This window comes from Falco punctatus (genome assembly GCF_963210335.1).
Source record: "Falco punctatus genome assembly, chromosome: Z".
Lineage (NCBI taxonomy): Eukaryota > Metazoa > Chordata > Aves > Falconiformes > Falconidae > Falco > Falco punctatus.
This window is the reverse complement of record NC_137586.1, coordinates 58,082,622-58,109,746: the sequence shown is the minus strand read 5'-3', so window position 1 is coordinate 58,109,746 and position 27,125 is coordinate 58,082,622. Positions and strand designations below refer to the sequence as shown.

At 38.2% G+C, this 27,125-nt stretch overlaps 1 protein-coding gene across 4 annotated transcripts in view; it reads right to left on the bottom strand.

Annotated features, from left to right (window-relative positions):
• Window positions 1-27,125, bottom strand: part of PAM (peptidylglycine alpha-amidating monooxygenase) — a 154,240-nt gene that overhangs the window by 38,252 nt on the left and 88,863 nt on the right. For all 4 annotated transcript variants that reach the window (XM_080371255.1, XM_080371257.1, XM_080371256.1 and 1 more), the window contains exons 5-12: window positions 25,201-25,288; window positions 17,788-17,873; window positions 16,006-16,089; window positions 5,666-5,714; window positions 5,118-5,185; window positions 3,461-3,541; window positions 3,269-3,345; window positions 2,837-2,940 (exon numbers count right to left, since the gene is read on the bottom strand). In XM_080371255.1, coding sequence (XP_080227381.1) covers window positions 2,837-2,940; window positions 3,269-3,345; window positions 3,461-3,541; window positions 5,118-5,185; window positions 5,666-5,714; window positions 16,006-16,089; window positions 17,788-17,873; window positions 25,201-25,288 — 637 coding nt within the window. The remainder of the gene's footprint in view (window positions 1-2,836; window positions 2,941-3,268; window positions 3,346-3,460; window positions 3,542-5,117; window positions 5,186-5,665; window positions 5,715-16,005; window positions 16,090-17,787; window positions 17,874-25,200; window positions 25,289-27,125) is intronic.

Here is a 27,125-nt window from a genome sequence, read left to right as displayed (position 1 = left end):
TAACAGTACACAGTGAAGCATAATGAAATGGGAGGATTTAGCACCAAAAAGCAAGATAATGCAGTTAAAGAATCTCAAATACTGAATGGGAACATTTTGCTACAGTCACATAAACCTTCTCTTGAATGATCTAAACATATTCTGAAAGGGAAAGATACAGGTTGCACTTTTTTCTGTCTGTGAAAAGTTTTTAACAATATGTTACATTGCAACTGGAAAAACAAGTAGCCACCGTGACCCATGCCACTTTCCTTTACAAGGATATGATCTTCAAACTGAATGGGCTCCAGTTTTTTCATATCCCTTAGACTGGTAAGCTATATACTACCTGACACTATATCAACTCTAATGTTTATTCTGAAACATCATTATCTGTTATAAAACTGCAGTAGCTGCTTGCATGGAGTACTTATCAGTCTGCAGCAAAAAGAAGAAAACTTGCTTTATAAATAAAGAATAGTTGATGTCCTTATTTGACAAAGCGTAATTCAACCCTTTAATTTGCATAAGTTTGAGCTTAAGGAGAAATCCAGCTAACTGAAATGGATGATTTATGAAACTTTTGAAGAGATGTCTCCTGCCTTACCTCTTTACACCAGAGACATGAAGTCTGTGGTCCTGTAATTACCCTGAACTTGTACATAGTCAATTGCACAAGCAAAATCAGGTTTCACTTCTGCCAGTCTCTACAAATTTAAAAGGCATGCCTCAATACCTAATTTAATTTCTCAGACTAGGAGAGGAAGCAGGATGAAAAAGGTTACTGTGAACCATGAGGGTCATGAGATCAAGTAAGATAATGAAAAGCAGTTAGGAGTAACTAAAGAAATGCATTAAAAAACCAAGAACAAACGTCTATAAAGAAACCAAACAGCACCCTAAGGAAGGTATAAAAACAACACACAAGAATATCTGTCCTCCGTCTCCAAGTCTGACACTAAGTAACAGACTTGGCCAAAACCACCCCCTCACTTACATGAAAAGGACCAGTTGACTAGTGCAGAAATTACTACACAGTCAGGAATGGACAATATTGGGAATATGTCATGCTTTAACTACATTAGCACATATTATGTATGGTTAAGATTAACCGATCAGCTTTGAAAAGGCAAATGGACAACATGAACTCTGAATTTTTTTTAGCCCTGCTTTCTATATAAAAGATAAATCACATATGGAATTTAAGATGGTGATTTTTTTTAGATAGTTTAAGAAAAAGCAAAAACACAGGCAGAAAACTAAATACAGGGACTGGGAAAGTGAACGTGCAGACTTGACTTGATGCTTTTTGGATTTGTATTATTTCACAGTTTTCCTTTCATGTTTGCATTTCCCAATTTTCCAAATTTCCATATTTGGAACTCAAAAGTGGTTTTTTTTAAATATTTCCTTTGAATCGAGTCATTCTTAATGGGAGCAAGACAACTGCAACATCAGGATAACAATTACAAGATCTAAACAACTTTCACTTAATTTATTTTAGCCGTATATCTTTCCATATACCCAGCACTGTTGTGAATGCATTCCTTTTCATCCATTCATTTATCACAGTGATCATTATTTTTCAATAATATGTACTTCCATATTATGCATCAGTTTTTGTGAAAAAGTTTAATTATTTTCTTAAAATGCTTATGTGCTGTTTCTCAAAATTCATAGGTAGAAATTATGTAATAAAAATGTGAAGGTCTGCTTCTTTCTTTAATTTCTGTTCCTATTACTTCCCCATTGAAAGCACACCAGTACATTGAAAGAAAAGACCATAACTGTCCTAGGACTGTTTCTTAAACTGTAAGGATTATTCAACAAACAGGAATTACTTTGGGGAAAGTTATGGTAATGTGGCAGAAACTTTCAGAACTTGCGAAAAAAAGATCTACAATTAAATTAAGGTTTTGGATATAATTTTGCTAGTGTTCCAACCTTTGTAAAAACCTCTTCCCAAATAATTAATTTTGCTTCAGCTGCTACTAATCAGCAGCTTAACTACTCACAGAAATGTGATAAATTTGTGCTGAATCCTTAACCTTCTACTCAGATGCAATCTTAGAGTGCTCAGTGCACTAAAAAATTCACCCCTTGGGGTGCTGCAGAAGACACATCCAGAATGACAAGATTTCTGCAGGAATCTTCATAGCTCTACATATGCAGTAAATTACAGTTCAAAGAACTGGAGCCAGTTAAGAGAATATTAATACCGCATCTATTTTTAGTTATATTTGTCAACTTGACCTTATAAAGCTCTGTCTGTCATCTCTGGCTGAATAGGACCACTAACAAACACAGTTCAGATTTTCCCATTTATCATTAATAGTCATTTATCTTTTTATTGTTTTTTATAAAAACCTGTATATTTTTACATTGGAAAAAAAGGTAACTGGTATATTATTCCAAGTTTTTAAGGTTAGATTTTACGATGGGTCAAAATTTATCAGAATTTTATAAGCTCTCATAAATTTTCTTTCTGGAATAATGAATAATTGTGGAGCTTTATTATTTTGTTTTAAACAGTCAATAACTTCAACTTCTTCAAAAAACCTCATTATTTAGAATTGATATTCTGAATCCTCCTCTATGCGCAGAACAGCCCAATATCTGACTGTCTGGCAGCATAGCTTCACCTTAGAAATATTCTGAACACTTCATCCAAGTGATTATTCACATAAGTAAAGGCAATGAACATTGTGTAGAGTTAAATCTTTAGCAGACTAGACAGACAAAGAGACCGTTCTGGCAGGATCTGTTTGTTAGAATTATCTTGGAGAATACATTTCTACACATAAACAATACCTTGGGAAAAAGTGGTTAGGAAAGGGAGCAAACAGAGAAAATTTACCCTATATGTGTCTCTGTAGTTCTGCCTTCACCACTGAACACACATCTAGCTGCTAGGATATCATCATAGCTGATATCTACAGGACGTTCTACTGGATAGAATGCCTGAAAGAGAGGATGATTCAACATAATCAGTGAAAGAGTCTCGTATCATTTACATCAATATACATACACATGAAAATGAAAAGTGCTACACATCTGAAAAGTAATTTCAGAACTGGTTTTGCATCATAATGTAATCATGATTATAATGATTACATTACAATCATAATGTGATCATGATTATACTTCACAGTATTCACCTCCAGTACCACAACATGTACTGGTGGAAAACACATGATGTAAATCTGTGGGTACGTGACTGCCAGTTCAGCTTCTCAAATTTAAATAAAAATAATTAAAATTTACAGTTAGAATTAAAAAACCAACCAACCTGTGGTAGTTGTGGACTCTGTCTACCAATCAATGTCCATTGACCATTTCTCACTCTGTATCCACTCACTACTTTACCTATAACATACCAATATGTATGTGAACATGAGATATACCTCTAAAAAAATATGCTGTAGTGTCAACAGTTTTCTGTTAAGTATTTGATATTCCTATGTTGAAATAAAACTCTTACCTAGTCTGTGTGTATGAACTCTGTAGGCAAAAAGGTGCATTGGAAACCTTTTGTAATGGCAGGCAATGTCTGCATCAACCACTGTTAAAATATGATGGCAATAAACAAAGAAAACCACATTATTTATCTAACAGACAAAAGTTACACCCACTGTACTTCATCAGTATGGTTTACAAAAGGTATGCCTACATCAACAATTTCCAAAGGTACTGGATAAAATCTTACATTTCTGCAGTGTCTATATCAAGACATACGTAAAGAAAAATTAATAAAATACAGTAAAAATCACTTGAAAATTACTTTCTCTGATGATGCAAATATAAAACGGGGCTGAAACTTAGTATTTTTTTCCAGTGTATAATACTGCTATTTAATGAAGTAAAGTAATACATCTGCTTACAGACTTTGATGAGAGACACATATAGCTATGGTAAATAGTCTACTTAGGAGAAAAAAAAAAGATACGATTCTAAACTGATACAATTTATAAAGAAGGCTTGATTTTAAGATCTCACAGTTCTAGGCCCAGTCTTAGAGATTTAGGGTTTGATGCAGACTTTGGCAGAGAAGTGCTGTACAGATCACGTCTGCAGGCCAGTACTTGTGTTAGGTGCAGCAAGAGTGGTGAAGGAAGAGCCTACAGAGAAACACCTCTCCCAATGCCTCTCCAGGAAGTTATCTGGGGATTGGCTGCATCTTTCGTATTACAACAAACTTCACGCTTTACTTAAGAACTGAAAATCTGATTGAACCTAAGAAGGCAGCTACCAGCAGGCACAGAACTTGTTTTATTCATGTTTCCCTCATCCCTCCAGTGAAAGGTGAAAAAGTAAATTTGGGGATGGTGGTATTTGTTTGACAAAAAAAAAAAAAAGACTTCAACTTGCTGTATTCACCAAACAGCTGGAGACAGCTGAGCATTTGACCACCTCACCCCACTCAGGCAGCTAACTGTAATGGGACAAATGGTGTTCGTGGATACCTGACTTAGAATTCTAGTATAGCATAGGGAAATGTAAAGCCAGTGTTCAACTTCCTTAAAACAGAACATTCCATGCTAACTTGAAGAAATTACATTGGGACTATTGAAGCTGAATTTCAGATAAAATCCACTGAGCAGAATTCTGAATAGAATCCTACTGTTTGGAGTAGAAATGTCGTTTAACCATGTTTTTTCAGCATTTTGACCTTTTAACCAACTGGGTAGGAACGAATAAGATTTTTAAAGAGCACATCCTCACTGGTAGAAATGCATTTATTAAAACTGAATTCTTAGTAAATCAAAAATTGCATGAATGACAAATGTAGATGAAGAAGAATAAAAATAAAATAATTGGGTTTTTTTGGGAGAAGGAGAGAATAAGAAAATAGGTAGGGTTTTTTTTGGTAAAATATGAAGAAGAAAATAAATTGAAGAAATACTCTCAAGAATTCTAGAGACTTCAATATTACACAGATAATTACTTTTTTTGTACAACATTGATCACTTTTGCGAATGCAGTCACCAGGAAATATGACAGAATTTTAAACTTACAACATTTTTTCATGATTCTCCATCTATTACTCAGCAAGCCTCTGCTACATTTTCTTCCTCAATACCGGTAGAATAAATCAGATACTTTAAATTATATAATCACTTTGTAGAATTACAACTCACCTTTTTCGCCTGGTGGTATTACAGTGTTCACAGACATCATAAGATACATTCCAGCAATCAAAGGTTGCCTGCAATTCAAAATCCAAGCTCTGCTAAACAAGTCCTTAGTAAAACCAGGCTGCAGGTGACATGATATACAATACCATTCAACACCACTAATTTCTAAGTGTTGGATTATGTCTGAAACTGGTCTACTGACAAAGAAGCTGTCACACAGCACTTCCCTTCCTCTCCATTTTTTCTGTTAGAGCTATGATTTTTAAAGCATCTTCTGCCAAGTATGTGAAATAGGACAAAATGATCATCTACATAATTGCTGTCCTTGTCCCAGATTTCTAAATATTAAGCTTTTAAAGTGGATTAACGCAGCACTGATAGCACTGTTCCATGAAGTTTTTGCCAACAGATGACACAAAGCTTCAAAAGTCTTAATATTGTGTAGCATGTGTTATTTTTATTTCATGCTTTCAAAGGAATCTAAAGGAGAGGTTTCCATTCCTTCTGTTTTGATAAAAAAATCATAGTAAGTATTTTAAATGATAACTTACTTTTGATGTGTCAGATGTAAAGTTACACCAGAGCAGTCCTTGTGTTTATCTGTAGGAATCATGAAACAGTTTAATCATTAGCAACTGAGCCCATGTGATATTATTCCATACTAATAACGTTCTTCTGTGGTATAAAAAAATACCAGAAGACAAAATAAGTTTTAATCTTACTGTTTGCAGTAAAACTTACATGTTATGGAAACATTACTCAAATTTGCATGAAGCTGAATATCAAGTAATGCATTTGTAGCAAAATCCAAATATAGAGCAAAACTCTGGTGCATGAAAAACTATCTGCTTCTTTGGCACTAGAAATCGCAAACCTTTATGAACTATTTTTTTACATTTTTACAGCAGCAGCAGAAGTTGGTTTGCTTCAAATAAATTTGTACTTTGACATAAATTAGAAAAATGGAAGATTTGTGCAAAAGCAATTATTTTAGCCATTAATAATAAAACAGCCAGAAATCCTTGTCATAAAGTCAACAGGTGAACTTGAGATACCAATACAGACAGTGGTTCTGTTTAGTATCGGGTATCCTAGAAGGACAGTAAACACAGTTAATTCATTTGTTAATGTGCTGTATCAGTACCACTAAATAGGTTTGACATTTTCATTTAGAATACCATTGTCTGAACAGTTACTCAACTTTAGTGGATGATCTGGGAGTTTAATCTTGGCTCCTTTTCAAGGAAGTTTCCTTTTCTTATGTTTATACCAAAAATAGCTATAGTTAGAAGATGGATGTAACTCCAAAGTAAGTAAACAGAAAATCCTGAATAAAACACCCTCTAACAGTATATGCTTCAGGTAAGAAATAGACCAGATGATCTGCTGACAAGTGGTAACTTGGGAGAGATTTTCCTCCCATCAGTAGCTAGTTTCCAAACTGAAAAAAAAGTGCACTTCAACAGAAGAAAGGATAATGACTAGAGCTGGACAAAACAGGGAGACTTTGCATATTAAAAAGTATCAATTTAGCAAATGTTAGCTATTTTTATCACACCATATTTCATTACTATGGAATAATATTCAGTTTGGGTTTTATCACCATTGATACTACAACTTACTTTCAATATGCTCACAAAGTAGAATATCACTTGTTTTTTACAAAATGTATAAATCAGTACATAGATTATGCAAGTGAGTGATAAAGTTGCTAATGCAATTTCACTAGTTATAATGCTCATCACCATGGCATCTGAGTATTCTCCAGTTTTGTGTGTCCCAACAAACACTTCTGCATTTGAAAATAGGAATCAGGAAATCACAGCTGTACCTTTACAAGTAATAAAAAAGGAAAGCCTTCACTGTATATGCAAAATGAAAATGAGAACAGTAGCTCTTCCATCAAGACTACCCACTACTGTTCTTGCATTGAATGTCTGGAAAGCATGGCTCATGAGAATTTTTGAAACAAAGCATGATGAGTCAGAGTGAAAGCAGCTGTAAATTCAATTGGTAATCCAGAAACAAAAGCACACCAACTCAATGCAGATGTAATTTCTGACTGTCTGTGTCAAGCTACGTATAGTATTGCCTCAAATACAGAGTTCAGTAACTATAATCTGCATAAAGGATTGAATATGTGTTTGGCAGAGTACTGACAAAGTTCACTTGCAATTACAGTAGAATCATTTTCAGACTACATACATATGCACAAAACCACAAAGCTAGTCAGCCAGATATTGCTGTTGTATCACCTGCATCTTCTCTGTTCTCCAAAACAGCCAAATAAACAATATATTGTAGAAAACAGAGATTTTCAGTATAACAACATACATTCTTATGCAAACATGCATGTTTGTACAGAAAATAGTAGACAACTGAAAAATTAATCTAAAATTTAGGATAAAAATGTAAAGTACAGTATAGTCTTTAAATGTTTTTTTAAAGTTACTTCTTAAAATTGGGGGGAAAAAAATCTTTCCATAAATACCTGTAACACATGGTTGCAGTGGTTGGCAGAGAGAGAGGTAAAGAAAGAGGAGAAAAGGTTGAATGAGAGAGAAGGGACCAAATAAAAGACTAAGTTAAAGCAGATAAGGGGAAAAGTCAAGATATGGTCAGCACTGGCAAAAGAAGGACAGAAAAACTGAAGTTATGCCATACCAGAATAAGCACTAATTTTCAATCACAGATAACAAATGTTGCTTCCAAATGGCCAACTCATCAATCCAAGAGCACCAGAAAGACTAAGCTATTAGGAGAAAAGCAAGGGAATGATAAGAAGACATTCAAGAAAAGGAAAAATTAAATTCTTTGACCATGGTTTCAGAAAAAGTTCAAGATATGTATATACTGTTCATCTACTCTGCTATAAGGAGCTTCACTTACAGTCTCGATACCTCTATGTTTGCTATAAAGGCCTTTGTGAAATCTCTTTGTCCTACCTTCCTCATTTCAAATTAAATTTTTTTACTACATTTTTGTCTATTCACGTAACACAGCTGATGCTACAGAACTCAGCTTTTGCAAGTTTAACATTGCTAGAAAGTTGCACTACACCAATTTCAATGGAAGCTGGGAAATGACTGCTTCCTCTCAAAACGTTTTACTTTATTACCTGAAGTAATAAAATTAAAAATGCAATTGGTAGCTTTGCGTGTCTCAGTTTTGCAATCTGCAGTTGAAAACCTCACCATCCTGTCCTTTAAATACTGCCAAATATCAAAACAATAAACCCAAACCTGTCATATGCCAGAGGAGTCATGTTTGAAAAATATAACCCCTACTACATCATAGTGTCTCTTTTAAAAATAGCATGATGGGAGAAGGGAAACAATTTACTTCAGTTTGCCAGTATTAAAATTTTTTCACACTACTTAAATTTTCACAGTATTGAAAAAAATTTTCATTCAGTATTTTCATCTAAACTGAGCAATTTCAAAATGAACTGAAGAGAGCGGAAAAGTTACTACTGATACCGTACCAGGCAATCGTATTAATCAGTATCGGGAGAAACATAAATTAACTTCTGGCACAAGAATCTGATTTACAGTGCTGTGTCAAGTGTAAAACAATGGACGGACACACTGGTATAGTCTTTTAAGGAATTCCTACAGCGTGTTATGATTTTTTCTGTGGTTATATTTAGCCATGCCCGAGTTAAACATTTTTCTAACTACAGAGGCATGCTGGAGATGCTGTTCCCTTGCCTCTCCTCCCCCACAGCTCACCTCCTTGAAACACTCAAAGCTGCTGAACCCTTCACCCAAGAACGCTGACTGTAGTGAGGCCATGCTGACTCCCAGTGCAAACTCTTCTCAAGCTTTGATGTGTGACCTAAGCAAAAATATCCTTAAACAATGAACAAACCAAACAAAATCCTGAATTCACCTTTCCAGCCCATCAGTCCAGCTTATATAACTACATAGATTCCTTTGTTTCAGCTATTCAGTAAATATGTAGTACTGTGGGACAAAGTAACTACTACTTTCTATTTGTCACATGCCAAAGACTGGAAAATACATTTTTATATACCTCAGAAATAGGTTCAAATGAAAGCCAATTGTTATGCAGTTTTCAATTCAAATGAAATTAGAAGCTGTACTTATGACTGGACTCTGTGTGGTGTGCAATTATAACACAATCAAATTAAATATTCCTTGGTTTTATTTACCCATGTCAAACACTGGTGCCTGTTAAAGCCTAAAACTGGCTTCAAATTCCAAGTTGTGGTGGGTTTGCCCACTGGCAAGGTTTTGATAGCCAGGAGCTACAGGGGTGGCTTCTGTGAGATACCAGAAGCTTCCCCCATGTCTGATGGAGCCGCCAGTGCCAGCTGGCTCCAAGATGAAACTGCTGCTGGCCAAGGGTGAGCCCATCAGCAATGGTGGTAGCACCTCTGGGATAATGTATTTAAGAAGGGAAAAAAAAAAAAAAAATCTGTGCCAGTGGAAGAGAGTGAGACCATGTGAGCAGAGCAGCCCTGCAGCCCCCCAGGCCAGCACTGCAGGAGGGGTGAGGCAGGCTGTGCCCCTCAGCCCATGGAGGTCCATAGTGGGGCAGATACCCACCTGCAGCCCACGGAGGACCCCACACCAGAGCAGGTGGATGCACTTAAAGGAGGCTGTGACCCCATGGAATGCCAGTGCTGGAGCAGGCTCCTGGCAGGACTTGTGACCCCGCAGGGACCCACACTGGAGCAGTCCATTCCTGAAGGGCTGCACCCTATGGAAGGGACACACTCTGGAGCACTGTGTGAAGAACTGCAGCCTGAGGGAAGGACTCATGCTGGAGATGTGTGTGGAGAACTGTCTCCCTTGGGAGGGACCCCATGCTGGAGCGTGGGAAGAGCGTGAGGAAGAAATGGCAGACACCAAGTGTGATGAACTGACTGTAACTCCCATTCCTGGTTCCCCTCTGCTGCTAAGGAGGAGGATGTACAGAAACCAGGAATTAAGACAGGAGTTAAGGAAGAAGGGAAGGGTGGGGGGAAGGTGTTTTTCTGATGTGAATGGTAATAAATTAAACTAATTTCCCCAAATCAAGTCTGGTTTGTCCGTGACAGTAATTGCTGAGTGATGTCTGTGTCCTTACCTCGACCCACAAGCCTTTCCTTGTATTTTCTCTCCTCTGTCCAGCTCAGGAAGGGAGCTGGTGGGCACCTGGCATTAAGCCAGAGTCAAACCACCACATAAATACATCATTTCTAAAAACTGGACATGACAACTTTGTAATGTTGTCATTCCAAGCTTAACTGCCAAAAAATGCTTAAATTGGTTAAAAAGAATCACCTATGCTACTGCTGTTAACCATGTTTTCTAAGAGAAATATCTCAAATACCAGAAATACAGTTTGTCAAGCAAAACATTCATAACTGAGAAGTCAAATTACCCTAAACAGAAATTCTCCCTTTTTGAAGGCTGATTTTGATAAAACTTCCAATGCAAGTCTGACAGGCTTCCTGCTAGTCTGTCTACCCAGATACAGTCCTGAATTCTTTAGTTACATGTATGATAATCTGCCACAGAAGCTGAGACTTCCAGGGGTTCCCACATACTTAAAAATTTGTGGTTCTTTAGTCAGAGTTAGAAAAATGAAAGTCTTCAAAACCTGTTTTCTTTGCACTCTGGGTACACGGATTATAAATTATAGAGCACATTGTTCAAACTATTTATTCAGCTTCTTCATTGCTCTATTTCTAATATTTAATAGTAACAGTATAGTACTCATACATGGCTACTAGAATACTCAAAACTTTTCACTGCAACAGAGCAGTACTTTTTATGCAGCTTCAAACCCCTTGTTATTGCAAAATCAGCCCTTTGATTTCCACCAGAAACTCCACATTTAGTCTCAGAATTGGCTTTGCTTTATTAAAGATAAGAAGTAATCTCAAAGCTAGAGCACAACCTCTGAGCATGGCAATTCCAAGGCTAATACCCACTGGGAAGTAACTTTGTACAAGTTATATTTAAAAAGACAAAGACATGCAGCACAAACCCGAACTTGAAGTCTTGGTAAAGAAAGAGACAAATCCGGTATGTTGTACTCAATACTGATACCTAATACTTGACACATAAAGAACACTAGCAGAGTTCCTTTTTATTCATGAGAGTCAAGGTGTTCTATCTTGCTGATCTGTTCACTCATCCAAAATTAATACAACAAAATCCTTTTTACAAGTTTAGTAACATGCAGAAAGGAACTCTACTTTATCGAGTCTGTGAGAAACAAAATGCAAGCTCAGACTCCCACAGTGCCATTTTTATAATTTATTTTCCAAATAGAAGAGGAATGTGATTGTTGATCCTGGTCCAGTATAAATTTTTATCAAACAAATACCTTGTAAAGGTCACAGATGACTGATTTTCTGGAAGGACATCATATCATAGGTATGAATATTTGGGAATATGTAAAATTAATTTTATTCAAGACACCAATGTTAGGCTTTCTGGTTATCAAATTGAAGCACACTGAATCCAGTGTTCAAAATAAGACTAGAACTCAAATGACACCACACAGTTCACATGCCTGTGAAGAAAACAGTTACTTTCAAGACATCTACCAGCTTGGTGGCCAAAATTAATTATTCTCCCCAATCAAAAAAACCCCAAACCAAATCCAACATGAAGAACCCCACATCCCCCTCACAAAAAGAGGTATGTGATATTATATGTAATGTGAGTAACATAATTCTTGTAGGGAATGATAGCTGGAAGAAATAAATTATTCTCAGTGAAGAACTGGGTTAGGAGAAGCAGCTGAGAATGCAAATATTATGCATGCCTCGTGCTAGCAAAGAGATGGAACAAGAAAGGGAATAAGAAAAGAGCCGAAGTTGAACAAAAGTTTGCTCCAAACATAGTGAGAAAAATGATTAATTGCTTCAAACAATGCAACAGTTACACACATAGAAAATGATAGAATGTGATTATCTCTCATAAAGAACAAGTTAAAAGAGATCATTATACATAACTTTTAATTACTTTGGTTCTTGGGGATAACTTCTAAATTCTCACATGTGCTGGAAAGGACTAAGATAGCAGCATGGTGGGTTAGAAACATTAGTCTTTATTATAGGGAGGGCAGGCAAAAAGAAATTCTGTGGATTGGAAAAAAGCCCACATTTTTAAAAATCAGATCTGAAGGCACTTACATGGAAGAATAAATCAAGAACAGTTTAACAACTGCATTGCATATCCCTACAGCCCAAACTGATAGTTGACTGTGTGCCTTTATAAATCTAAAGATGGCTAGATTGACTTTTATTTCAATCTGAACCCTAAACATGTATGCATATATAAAAAAGACAAGACAAATTTCTGAGAATTTTTTGTTATATAACTGTATCTACTATCAAGTATAATTCCAAACCAAAATAACCTTTGCTTTTTACAATATAAAAAGTAAATGAAGTCAAACAGAGCAATTACTATTTTTCTAAGATGGCTCTTTGCACATACTTCCAATTTTTTGGTAGAAATTATTTTTGGTTTTCCAGCTAATTTTTTAATTATATGTATTTTAGACAAGATACAATACACTTTATTTTGATATTTGAGCATAAAGCACGTATCTAAATATGACCACTTAGCTCTGGCTTATAGCTAAGGAGGGATGGAAAGCAGAATTAATGACTCGTTAATGAAATGAAGAAATGCTCTTTTTACAAGGAGTTGAAAATGAGACTAGATAGATTATACCTATGACATTTTTCTTCCAAAACTGATAGGAAGTAGAATTGAGTGCTAATACATAATTACTACCCCAAGTCAAATATTTTACATTTCCAACAACTTGTAACACAGAAAATTAAAATCTTAACAGCGCTTCTGAATCTTTGATATGCTACTGAAAGCCTAACAAGTTAACTGAGTATATTTCATCATTCGTCCTCTGTTCTGAACTGTGACTGGATGTGTTTACATGCAAACTGTAATGACTGTATTCTTATACTGTTGACAAGCCACAGTTATCAACAGACATCTCAATTCATAAGGAAAAGCTCCCTTTAAGTCATTCTTGAAGTTTAAAGATACCTGTAAAATTAGTTGAAGGTTATGCATTGAATATCCGTGAACACCACAATCAAGGTTTAGGACATTTGAGTTTTCCTCTACTGGAATTTTCACAGGAAGACTACATTAAAAACACTTTTTTTCTCACATAAATGGCAGGAAAGGTATCAGTTCACACTTCTTAAACTTTCCTAATTCTGCAGTCTTACATCTTTAACATTGATTATTCTGAGTCCTGCACAGATATTTTAGACAAAAAATAAAGAAGTCTGCAGTGGGGGGGGGTGTTGGTGTAAACTTAACTTTTAATTTCAGGTGCTAATTTATTTCACTATAGTTTCTCAGATTTCCTGAGTAGAAGCTTTGACTGCCAAGTTAATTTACTAATAAAAATTTCCATACACATCCTCAAATAATGTGCAGTGGCGATTACTGATCTCATTGGTTTCTTCTTTTTTTTTAAGTAACTACATACACATAAATTATATGTAAGAGTGAAAATGAATGGTAACTCTCACTGTCCCCAAGCAATAATGAAGAGCTGGCTCTGAACTAACACACTCTCTTTTGAGGTTTGTAACTTTAATTATTCGTGATTTTAGCAGCAAAGAATCTCATGGGCTGTACACAATGCTGGCACACTCAGTTTATTCCTTCCTCCTCCTGCTCCTCCTCCTAAGTCACCGTTATTGTCATTATGCTACATTGTATCTTCATGTCACATAGAAATCCAACCTTCAGCTTCAGACAGTGCTGCTGAAAATTCCAGATGAGTATTGCCCAAAACTTGCCAGGTGTACAGAAGAGAGGCTGCAGGGCGCTGGGAAGCTGTCAGCTACAGGGTAACTCCTCTGTTCAAAACCAAGTACAACTTGTGGATCATTTATCAGATTCAGAGGCCACAGGCACAGCTCAAACCACTGGTGTACTGCATATTCCTCCCTTAATTTTTTGCTATTATTCAGCTTACTTCCCCTTCCTCCTTCCAAGTCCAGCATTTTATCACTTAGCCCATGAGGATCTTCACATCTTTGTTTAAATCCTATGCAGTGATGTGTCGTGGCCAAGATCCAAGAGAATGATGACCCACAGATTTTTTGTTCTTGAAGGCCAGAGAGGCCAGAGAGACCCCAAAACTCCACACAGGACATGATTCTCAGAGCAAAAATAAGAATTCTTGCACCTTAAACATGTCAGAACAAGGCATTTCAGGTTTAAAGAACAAACTACAACATGGAATATAAATAAATAAATAAAAATAATTAACCTTGTGCCATAAAATCTCAGATCACCAATATCTCGATGTACATTAATGAGATCCCAATTTCATTAATCCAAGCTTAAAATGTCTGGTCTACATGAGCAGATGGTGAGGTGGACTGAAAACAGGACGAAATGCCTAGGCCCAGAGAGTGGTGATCAGAGATCTGAAGTCTAGTTGGAAGATGGTAACTAGCAGTGTATCCCAGGGGTCAACACCGGGTCCAGTCCTGTTCAACTTACTCTGTTAATGAGCCGGATGATGGGGCAGAGTGTACCCTCAGCATGTTTGCTGATGACATGAGACAGGACATAGTGGCTAATGGGACAGAGGGCCTTGCTGCCACCCAGAGAGACCTTGACAGGCTGGAGAAATGGGCTGACAGCAAACTCCTGAAGTTCAACAAGGAGGAGAAAGTGCAAAGTCCTGCACCTGAGAAGGAACAACTGCAGCCACCAGTACGTGCTGGAGGAAAGCAGCTGAAAGCAGCTTGGCAGAAAAGGCCTTGGGGGTCCTTGTAGACACCAAACTGAACATGAGCCATCAATGTGCCCTTGCTGCAAAGAAGGCTAATGGTATCCTTGGCTGCATTAGCCAAAGTATTGCCAGCAGGTCAGGAGAGATGATCCTTCCCCTCTACTCAGCCCTGGTGAGACCACACCTCAAGTCCTGTGTCCAGTGCTGGGCTTCCCAGTACGAGAGAGACATGGACATACTGGCGAGGGTCCAAGGAATAGCCATGAAGGGACTGGAGCACCTCTCCTCTGGGGAAAGGCTGAGAGAGCTGGGATTGTTGAAGCTGGAGAAGAAAAGGATCAGGGGGTGGATCTCACCCATGTACAAAAATACCTGAAGGGAGGGTGCAAACAGGACATAGCCAGGCTTTTTTCAGTGGTGCCCAGTGACAGGGCCAGAGGCAAAGGACACAAACTGAAACACAGGAGGTTCCCTCTGAAGACTGGGAAACACTTTTTCACTGTGAAGGTCACTGAGCACTGGCACAGGTTGCCTGGAGAGGTTGTGGAGTCACCAACCTTGGAAATACCCAAAAGCCATCTGGACATGGTCCTGGGAAACCAGTTGTAGCTACCCCTACTTGAGCAGCAGGGGATGGACCAGAGGACCTCCAGAGGCTATTCTGTGAAACACTCACTGACAACAATAAGCATATTGCCATACTTGAAATGAATGCTTCACCTTTAAAAAAAGAAGAAAATAGAAGAAAAGACGGTCCCCATCTGTTAAGTAAGGTGACAGGTTAAGGGTGTTCACAGGTATTTGTTTTAACTTTCTTCAAGAAAACACTGAATTATATAGGGAAAACCAAGTTTCTCCCTACACTTAAAATTACTAATCTGCCTCTTCATTACTTTAAGTCATTTGTTCTGTATTTTTTTAAGAAAAAAAGATCTGTTACCTTTCAAAAATTTACAGAGATAAAGCAAGTTTATAAAGAAGTCAAGCTAATATACAAACTTTATTACAAATATGTTGACTGACCTTTACCTTTGTGAGTGACACCAACAGCAAAATTATTTACTGCAGGTAATGCAAGTATTTTTGATGCTGTAATTGATACAACTTGCAGAAAAAAAATTTCCAAAATACATACCTCTAAATGCACTAATATCCCCATAGTGTACCTGGAGCACAAAAAATCTGCCACCTGTTTCCCCTCCAACTCTGAATCCAACACCTAGGAGAAGGAAAATGCATTGTTTTCAGAAAAAATAAAATGTAATATGGTTCAGCATTGCTGACCGTATCTGAAAATACAAATCACTATAATGGCTTGAAGGGGTAGGAAATTTCACTGAAACACTAGTGAAGAAAGCAATGTTCTGAAAAATGGGGAAACAACCATCACAACACTTGTTCCCAAATAGACTAAAAAGCTAGGACCATAACCTAGTTATTAATGAACAGATATCTGCTTTAAGAAGAGGATTCTCTCAGTCCAGGAATATGAATGCAGATTTGATATATAGATATGTATAACTAAATTAAAAAAATAATAATAAAGTTTTGCTACCCTTGTAGGATTTGGTAGAACTTTCATTTCTCATTAAACCTGCGAATGATAGAAACTGATTAACATTGAACTACTAAATCCACACTGAGAATGAAAAGATAAAAAGATCTGCAGTAAAATATTTTGAGATGTAAATTAATATTGTATGTGGAAAAAATCTTGTGGAAATTATGAAGCTCTGTTACTTGTTGACAGAAGTAAGCACAGGTACAATAAAAAATGGAGGAATTTTAAATAATTTGAAATAATAACAATGCAAAATATCACCATCACCAAAAAGATTTCTCTAAACCAATTCTACAATGAACACTCTTCAAAATAAGCAGAGAAAGCAATTTCTTCCTATTTGGTCAGTGAATCACACTAACCATGGCAAAGCCTACTTATAAAGAGAACTGCAGCCTCTCTGCACAAATGTAGTGTCATTATGAACCTTCTCCACAAATCTTGTATTTATGGACAACCTAGAGACAGGAAAATTACTACTAGCTGGGGCTTAACAGCAAAGCAAATACCAGGCTTCCATAGAATCCTCCAAGCAACCTTTTTTTAACTTGACATTCCGATAGCCAAATCAAATAACATTCCTGATGATTAAGTGTGTAAATGGATTATTAAAAATAAGCCTCTTCATGATACTGTGAAGTGCTCCTGGTTATGAAAAAAGGCAGTAAAAGATAAAGTAAAAAATTTTTAGATTTCAAGGTATTTTCAGACTGCGCCTATATAGATGGCAGATATTTCTAGGACCCTTAGTGGTTATTAGAAAACCATCTCTCCTTGTCTTCCAGACACAGGCCAAGTAGCTTAAATTTTTTTGATTTAATTCAGCAAGGTCACCTATCATACAAGAAAATGGGCATATAAACATGTTGCCCAATTGAATCAAAGCATTAAGAAATTAAAAGCACACTAAATTGTCAAGTATACTTAAGACACAGAAAAAATTCAGTTTAGATTGAACTTGCCTGTGCTTTCCCAAACACACAAAAATATTTTAATGCAGTTTACGTGCTACTAGAAAATACAACTAATGTGCTTCCAATAGTGTACAGTAGGAAAGGTAAGATTAATGCTATATAAGAATGAAGCATTATATTTTGACTGTAATGTCTCAAGTCTTTTTTCCCCCATTACTGAAACCCATAATGTTAGAGCAAACAGGATAACACCACCACCACCCCAGTATATAGCTAGCATAATATATTCACAGTTTTTGAGGTTGATGTTTATAAAGTTCCCATCTACTAGACACACAAAAAAATACCATAGGAGGTTCCTAGATCGGTCAGGTTCTTACTTCCACATCTTCTTCTCTCCCTTGCCCCTGTACACAAGAACTTCATGTTAAAGGCACAATACCTTTGGGTAGCCTAGTGGGTGGAGCATTTCTTGCCCAAGCATACAGAATGTTAGATTTGTCTTTGCATGTTCCTTCATCGCAGTCCCTAAAAATATGAGGAAAAAACCAAAAGGGAATACAATTTCTTAATTTTGAAATCAGAGAAGGACAGGTGAATTATATTTTAAACCACTAATTTTAAGATCTATTAAGTTGGTTTTGGAGGTATGTTACTTAAAGACAGTTCTTCTAATGTAGACTACTTTCCCAGATATCATTAGATCCTCCATGTTCCTTTTTTCCTCCCTCTGCCTTAAGATAGGGTTAGACAAACACAATGAAAACCATAGACACTTCTGGTAGTCCCTGCCAGCCTAGAAGCCGGTGATGAAAATAATAAAGGAACCTTCTGTGAGCATGAACTATATGAAAACTTCTAGCACTATTTGCTGAAGTGCCACAAGATGACAATGGCTGCCAAATTTACACAGAGGGCCAAGGGCTCTTGCACACAGAAGACACCCCCCCCCCCATGACAACAGAGCTTTAACTCAAAATTGATATATCAAATTCATTTCAAAATCATTGACAAAGAAAAGGTGACAGGAAGCTGTATGTGAACCAACAGGTAAGAGGCCCTCATGCTCCTCCCTGTACTTAATGCAAGCTCACTGCTTTAATTTTTATTTCACTGCACAATTTGTTATTTTTCATAGACAGAAAAATCACACACCAGAAAAAAAAAGAAAGAAAGAAAGAAAGAAAAAAGAAGTGTTTGCCAAGTTACGGATCACAAACAGTTCACAAATACAGTAGTAGAGCTCTCCAGTTGCCCCTAGGCTCTGCAGCTAACACGCTGGCAACACTAAGGGTGGAGTGTAAAAGAATCCCAAAGACTAATAAGCTGTAGATACCCTGGATCTGCAAGAACTGACAAACTCAAGGCACAGACACTACCAAATCTGCCAAAGGCCAGCCAGACACAGTTGTATAGACTGCACAATGTGCCTGGACCGTGCCAGTGAGGGTGATCACTGCTATATATGGGTGATATACATGCATAAACAAACAAGGGACGCAGAGAGGCTTTACAAACACCTACCTAGAAGCCACTTTCCCTTCTTGATCCTCTATTAGGGAAAAGGATTATTCACACAACGTATTTGTACCTTCTTGTACTGGGTTTGTGTGGCACAGTTTTGGTAGTGTGGGAGTGGCTTCTATGAGAAGCTGTAGAAGCTTCCCCCATGTCCGATGGAGCCAGTGCCAGCCACCTCCAAGACGAACCTGCTGCTGGCCAAGGCCGAGCCCATCAGTGATGGCGGTGGTGCCTCTGGGCTAACGTATTTAAGAAGGGGAAAAAAAACCCTGTGCAACAAATTGTAGTGGGATAAGGGAGTGAGAATATTTGAGAGAAATAACCCTGCAGACACCCTGGAGCACAGGAGAGGCAGGAGGTGCTCCAGGCGCTGGAGCAGATTCCCTGGCATCCCATGGTGAAGACCACAGCGAGGCAGGCTGTCCCTCTGCAGCCCATGGAGGTTAATGGTGGAGCAGATATCCACCTGCAGCCCATGGGGACCCCACATCAGAGCAGGCAGATGTCCAAACGAGGCTGTGACCCCGTGGGCAGCCCATGCTGGAGCAGGCTCCTAGCAGGGCCTGTGGCCCCGTGGAGAGAGAAGTCCGTTTGCTGGCAGGGCTTGTGGCCCCACAGGGGACCCATGCTAGAGCAGCCTGTGCCTGAAGGGCTGCACCCCGTGGAAGGGACCCACGTTGGAGCAGTTTGTGAAGTACTGTGGCCGGTGAGAAGGACCCACATTGGAGAAGTTCATGGAGAACTGTCTCCTGTGGGAGGGACCCTGCATAGGAGCAGGGGAGGAATGTGAGGACCCTCCCCCTGAAGAGGAAGGAGCAGCAGAGACAGCATGTGGTGAACTGACCATAACTCCCATTCTCCGGGCCGCTGGGGGCAGGGGGAAGGGGTAGAGAATTTGAGAGTAAAGTTAATCCTAGGAAGCAGGGAGGGGTGAAGGGAAGGTGTTTTCAAGTTTTGCTTTTATTTCTCATTATTCTACTTTGATTTGAATGGTAATAAATTAAATTAATTTCCCCAAGTCAAGTCTGTTTTGCCCATGATGCTAATGTCTGAGTGATCTCCCTGTCCTTATCTTGACACACGAATTTTTCATTATATTTTCCTCTACCCTGTCCAGCTGAGGAGGGGAGTGATGGAGCAGCTCTGGTGGGCACCTGGTGTCCAGCCAAAGTCAGCCCCCAACACTTTTTCAGTGGCAAAGCATCACAGCACTGAGCACAGAGTGTAGAACTCATTCCACCAGTGCAGCATACATGGGTATGACTTTTAGAAACCCTCAACCTGAAACTATTCAGACTACAGCAACTGATCCAAGCCAGATGACATGAAGGTTGATACCCATGCCAAAGTTTCAATCCACAAAAAAATGGTACAGCCCCTTTTTTGTTTATTACTGCTGGTAAAATGAGACCTGGGAAAATGTTCGTACACATAAAGCACGATTTCAGCCACCTTAAATAGCAGGGGAAATAGTCTCACACAGTGTGAGGAAGAGTATAAAAGCATGAAAGACCAGGACTTTTAGCTCTGTAATGTTTCTGTTTAGGATGCCTGAGCAACTTATGCCACCTTTCAGAACAAATGACAATTACGCTTTCCAGCCCGCTTTCCCAGGGATAACCAGTTCTTCTGGTACCTAGGGAAAACCACCTCAGCAGGACATTACAGGTTTCTGTGATCCCAGAGAGCCATACTGCAACACAGTTGTGTTTTCTTCTGACAGAAAGCATTGCTGGGATCACCAGACCACCAAGAGAAAAGGGAACATACCACTTCCTCCTGTTCATCAATTTTGCTCTTAACACATATTTCTAGACCTTCACACCTACTAGTCTGGTCATGTCCCACTTCCAGCATGTCCTAATGGAAAAGCAAAAGTTATCTGGGGATAAGTGTAATGTTTCACAACTAACAATTCATACAGCTGCAGGTAAACCTGCAGAGCTTGCCTTCACTACAATCTAAAAAAACCCACAAGATTTCAGGGATCTGACCAGGTATTGAGTTGCATCATCTGGAAATGCGTTGCAGAGACTGGTCAGGAGGAATAGCAGCAGAAACCACAAGCACAGTTGCAGCTTCACCACCACACTCGGCCAGCTAGCCTCTCTTTAAACCACAATACTTTTTAGGACCACATTAGCTCGGTAAAAATGACTACATAGGCTGTTCCAAACTTTTCGCCTGAGACACTGGCCAATTGCCCTGGTTTCAGCTGAGACAGGGTTAACTTCCTTCTCCGCAGCGGGTGCAGCTGTGCTGTGGCTGTGCTGTGCGAGCAATGCTGACAGCACACGGGTGGGTTTGGCTGTGCCCGGTTGGTGTCTATACTCAGTCAGGGACTTCTCAGGGTCTCAGGCCCTGCCAGCGGGAGGGCTGGGGGGGCACGGGGAGCTGGGAGGGGACACAGCCGGGACAGCTGGCCTGGGCTGCCCAAAGGGATATTCCATACCGTGGGATGTCATATGTGGTATATAAACTCAGGGGAATTGGCCAGGGCCTGCTGATCGCTGCTTGGAGACTGGCTGGGCACCAGTCAGCAAGTGGTGAGCAACTGTATTGTGCATCACTTGTTCCCTTTTTTCCCTTCCTTTTGGATTTCATTCCTCACCCCTTCTCCCTCCTTTTCATTATAACCGTTATAATTATTATCACTTTTTTGTTTTATTTTATTTTACTTCAATTATAAAAAGAGGGAGTCAGTGAGTGGCTGTGTGGTACTTAGCTACTGGCTGGGTTTAAACCACAGCACCAATGGAAGGGGAAGACTGCTGGGGAGAATGATGAAATACACACACTGCTCTTTCATTATGCGTAAAAAATGGCCAACCCTCTCATTTAGCTGTCAATGCTGATCTTGAAACATCAAGTTTTCAGAAAAAAACTTCAGATTTCAAAGAAGAGTTAAGATAATTGGTAAACAGATTTTAAAGCAAGAAGCTAATAAAAATTGTAAATTTACAAAGAAGTAAAAAAAAGTTAACCCACCACTGAAATTCATAGCTACTTCACATGCAAAAAAACCATGAGATTCTGAACAGAACCAATGTCACAGAACACCTTAAAAATGGACTGTAACTGCACACTATACAGGATTGTAACAACAACTAATTTTGACTGTGGTCAAAAGTTGGGGCTGAGGAGGGTAGGGGAAGGCATGGAAATAGAGCTTACTGACTGCTTCTCAGATCTTTGTTTTTTGCTAACTCTCCTGGACATTCCAAAAGCATTCTCCTCAATCTTGGGTAAGCTCAGGAGATGGGTTTTGACTGATTACGTAGACTGAAAGCAAAATATTTCACTATGTCAGCAAGACCAGTATTTGGCTATCCTTTTAGGATATTTGCAATGTTTACACAAAACCAATAACTCTTTTTATTTCCTTTTCTGTTATACTCTATTCCTTGATTCTAACAAAGATTTCTAAAAAAAAAAATAATTGACATGACTGACTAAGAAAAATGATCATTTTTAGTTCTTGAGCTGAATGGTGCAGAACATTCTGGGGCAGTGACAATGGCAAGAAACTAGACTCAGAAATAGAAGTCTTTGTATTGTTCCCACTCCACCCTAAGCAGTGAAATACAAATATTTCACTGAATTAGAATGATCTTTTGCAACCTGTACTGAACTACTTATGTCAAAAACCTCCAAAACCATGTTCTCCTGCCAATAGAAATAGCCATTCTGACGGAGGAATTACTGGGTGGTGGATTGATGACCTGTACTTATACATCTGTTCAGATTAGATAACTATGTAAAGTAGCCCCAGTGACCTCAAAATAAAGGCTATGTCTATGAATCATCTTATTCATGGGAGTTCATTTAAGTGTTAGGTTTGATGCAGCATCAGACCTGTCTTGCCAGGACAGACTCAGAAGTTCTGAATAATTCCACGTTCTTTTAAATCATGCAACTGTATTCTTGGTTATCTCTGGAGAAACTTAACTTTTGAGGAATCAGTGGAGGGATGCTACTTTGATTCCAGCACAGTTTATCAGGCTAGGCAGAACTTCTTGTTATCACAGCTGAAGTGTTTTCAGGGCCAATTGTGATCAAGAAACAGGAGCAGCTACACCTTTTTTTTTGGTGCACTGAGCAAAACCTGAGTGAATGAGCCCTGGGAGCCTACTTTATTTCTGTGGAAAGGCCTTGGTATTTCAAGAAGGGAGAAAAACCTGTGCACCCCTTTAGTGTTTGTTCAGATAAAGATTCTACCATGTTGCAGCGAACATGTCACTCTGCAGAATGAGCAGAGGTCCCACACCATAGACAGACTTTCAGAAGGAGGGGCATTTGCATGAATAGCATCAAATCACCAGAAAAGACAGCAGGCCAGAGTGGCTCACAGATTTTGGCCCAGCACTGCTATGGCCACAGGGCAGCTAATCCCAACAGTTATATGAATGTTGTATCTTCCCCTCTCCCAAGCCTCCATACTCAAAACTGGCCCGAATAGAACTTCATGCCCCAGGGAAATGGATTTTGTCCTTGCATACTGAAGCTCCTAAAAGACTTAACTTTCCATAATACCCCTAGTCCACATCATGATGGTATGAAAAATAGCTCTTGACTCACTATGTTTTAATGTTCTTACAACTGATTACAAATGATCTATCTAATGTTGGCCCAGAAATTTGATGAAGAAATAAAGCAAAAGATCAATGTGGTATATCTTAATTGAATAAAACCTGGCTATATAAAAACATTGACCATGTAAACAGTAAGGGAAGGATCCTTGCTAAACAAGTCTTACAGTGGTGTCCTCAAATGTCAGTTCTTAAACAACTGTTCTTTACCCTAATAGATGGAAAAGCAGCAAAATCATCACTTACTAGTCTGCAAGTACTAAAAAGATTAACAAATAACAAACCAAACCAAAAATAACAATGACATCTCATCATTAATACACAGTCATCACAATTACTTTAACAAAATTAGTTCCAGCAGTTGGGAAGCCTCTAGCAAATTTAAACTAGTAAAGTAGAAAACACTTGCTTTTAAATTATACTTACTTTCTGCAATGACTTACAAAAATGTGCAACAGTTTTTACATATTTGGACATTTAAGTTAACATAACTTACAACAGACATTTATAGATATACACATACATATGTATACACACGTGTGTGTCTGTTCATACACTATTACATTAATTATATGCACACACGGATATATACAGCCATTTATACAAGCTTATCTAAGTGTCAAACAGGCACAAAATACAGATGTCTAAAGCTTGTTTTGTATAGAATAGATGTGATTGTCTTTCTAGCCTCGGAGATAGCCATGGCTAGACATCACCTGCTATACGGGGAAGTAATAAATCTTTTGTTTTCCTTTGTTTCTGTGCATGGCCTTTGTCTTTGCTTTATTAAACTGTCTCTGTCTTGACCCATGAGGTTTTTTTCCATCCTATTTTCTCTGCCTACGTCCTGCTGAGGGGAGGAGTGATAGAGCAGCTTGGCGGGCACCTGGCCTCCAGCCAGTATCAACCCACCACAATGGAAGTTTGTTGTACATTCAAAATACTAATCAAATCATCTCCGCAAAATATGCAGAGATTGTTCAAAATGCTAGATCAATATTTTTAGTGAAAAATATATTATACTATATTATACTATACTATTAGCTCCAAATTCCATCTCTAGTTAGCTTTTTGGTAAACGCTTAAAACATAAATTGTGATTACACAACTCTATCAGAAAATCTATACTAAAATTGTTCCACAGATCAGAGTAATTATATATGCTTTGCAGCATCAGCAAATCTACCTCATCTGCTCTCTCTTGAATACCCGGAGAAAACTTGCAAAATTATTGGACAGACCATTAAATTCCACCCACCTTTATTCTCTTCCCTTTGGCTCACTGCACCTGTTTTAGTGGCATTGAAAGCCTTCCTCTGCCATCACTGCTTAGTCATTTTGAAGGGCAAGTTAACTACCAAACCACTTGACAGAGACAATCTTCTTCAGCTCACCCTTCATTCCGTTTCCTTCTGGACATCTGATACATTTATCCATACACAGAGAACTACAGAGGAAGCCTAGATTTCTTGGAATCCAATGGCACCCTGCCCACTATAGCTCCTATCATCTCCTTGGAGACAGTCAGTCACGAAGAATCAGAAAACAGATCTTTCTTCTCCACCTTATAGAGTAATTAGTTAAAAAACCCGAACACTTCAAGTGTGGAAAGACTGCAATGTTACACATTTCTTCTTCCTTCCAAATTTTTCTACTCTTCCAAGGAATTGCAACACAGTGAAAGGTTTACGTGGAAGCAATTAACAGAACAAAAGTTATGTACAGAAGGAAGTTGCAACTCTTACCAGTAATTTTCAGTAGATGAGGGTTCATTACACCCAAAGAGTAACATGTGATGGACAGTGTCCATGCTGGCATGAGGCTTAAAGTCAACTGAAAAACAAAATGATAAAACAAATAAGCTATCCTTAGTCTCACCATAAGTTACATAAGCAAGAACATTTTGTGCTACGTTTTTTCTCCGTAATACTATAAACAAGGTGCGCATGTTCCAATTCATTTATTTACTTTCTGCATTCCACTTACAAGCTTTACTTACATCCCCATTCAACAGCCTGTCTCCCAAGCTAAACCACTGTACTTCACTTAGTCATTAACAAAAAGAAATTCCTAGTTCCCACTTAAAACTACTGTTTTTCTCCAAAAGTTAGATATGACACTTAGTAAACATACCAAGATATCCCAAACCACAAAATTTTACTTTAACCAGTCTAATTTCAACCTAGCTTCAAAATTCACACTTGTTACTTAATAATACTTTTCTACTTCTTTTGTACTTTTTAATCAAAAATACGAACAGTAAGTTACTGTTAAGAACAACTAACATCTTATATATTAGTGATACTTTTGTCCAGTGTTTCACCTGGTTTACATTTTTGCTGCACCTTTCTTGGTACAACAGTTCCAAGAAAAAATTGTGGTTTATTCTCACTAATATCAAACCTTTGGAATGGAAAATAAGACTGTTTAAGTCAACACAATCCCATTGCCCAAACATTTGTCATCATTAGAAACTTCGACAAAGGTGAATGTTCAGCACTCAAATGTCTGTTCTGTATCCCACGCCACAAATAATATACTGTATTAATATTGACCATGAATGTACAACGATGGCATTTCTAGAAATAAAGCAAGCTATGTTATTTAACATCATTACTACTGATCTGTCAGATGCAATGGAATTTTTCTTCATGTAGGACACAGTAGGAGCTTGGAGGGTTTTTAATGTTATCCTACAGCAGAAATGCCAAAACCGAGTCACTCCTGCCTATACGTCACTGTGGAGCCTTCAAGTGTCTTTCAGCTCTTCAAAGAGTCTTACATGGACAGATGGTGAAGCTGCCCTATGAACTGAAACACTATTCTGTTCCCAAAGTTTGTGGACTTATCTGCCCTCTGAACTCAGTACGTTAACATGCAGCTGAGGCAGGGTTTCTGAAGTGAATGATGATGTGGATTATTGTCCCAGTTTCATGAGGGGAAAAAAATAATAATCAAGTAGCTTCTAGCCCTGCTCTTGGGAGCTGAGGTCTGCTGTGAAAAGTGAGGAAAAAGAGCCAAAAGTTAAGGCATGCAAGTCAAATTCCAGTTTGAAGACGTAAGACATGCAGTCAGATTGTAAGAAAATGAGCACTCCAGAGCTGACAGCTTGATTTGGGAAGAGATGTACTCACATGCCCTGGGAAGGTACTTCAAGTACCAGATACTGATTCAGAAGTGCTAAACTTGCCAGCACGATGAAAGTCTAAAGACATCTTCCTTTTCCTACAAGCAAACAGTACTCATTTCATATCGAAAAACCTAATCTGCATTACAGAAACACCTTTTGTTTTGATTTTTTATCAGTAATAATTCATAGTGAAATTATGGTTAACTCTCACATGGGACAGACAATGTGTCATTTTATGGGGACTTCCTACCTTAGTTTTCAGGTGTTTCAGGTGTTTTAAGACGCTGTTACTAATATAAATGAGAGACTAGATTTCTGGAGAAGTTTATAAGCAGTTCACAAATGTGAAATTTAATGAGCTTTATTGCTGAACCTGACACTTGTACAAAATGCACTATAACACCTAGAAGGATAGCCTTCAATAAAGGTAAAATTAAAGGTTAGGCCTTTTGTCTGCTAAAGCCACCACCTGTCCTACTGGTTAATACTGTCTCACTGTTTCTTTCTACTGTCCTCTACTGCTCTCACATCTTGTGTATT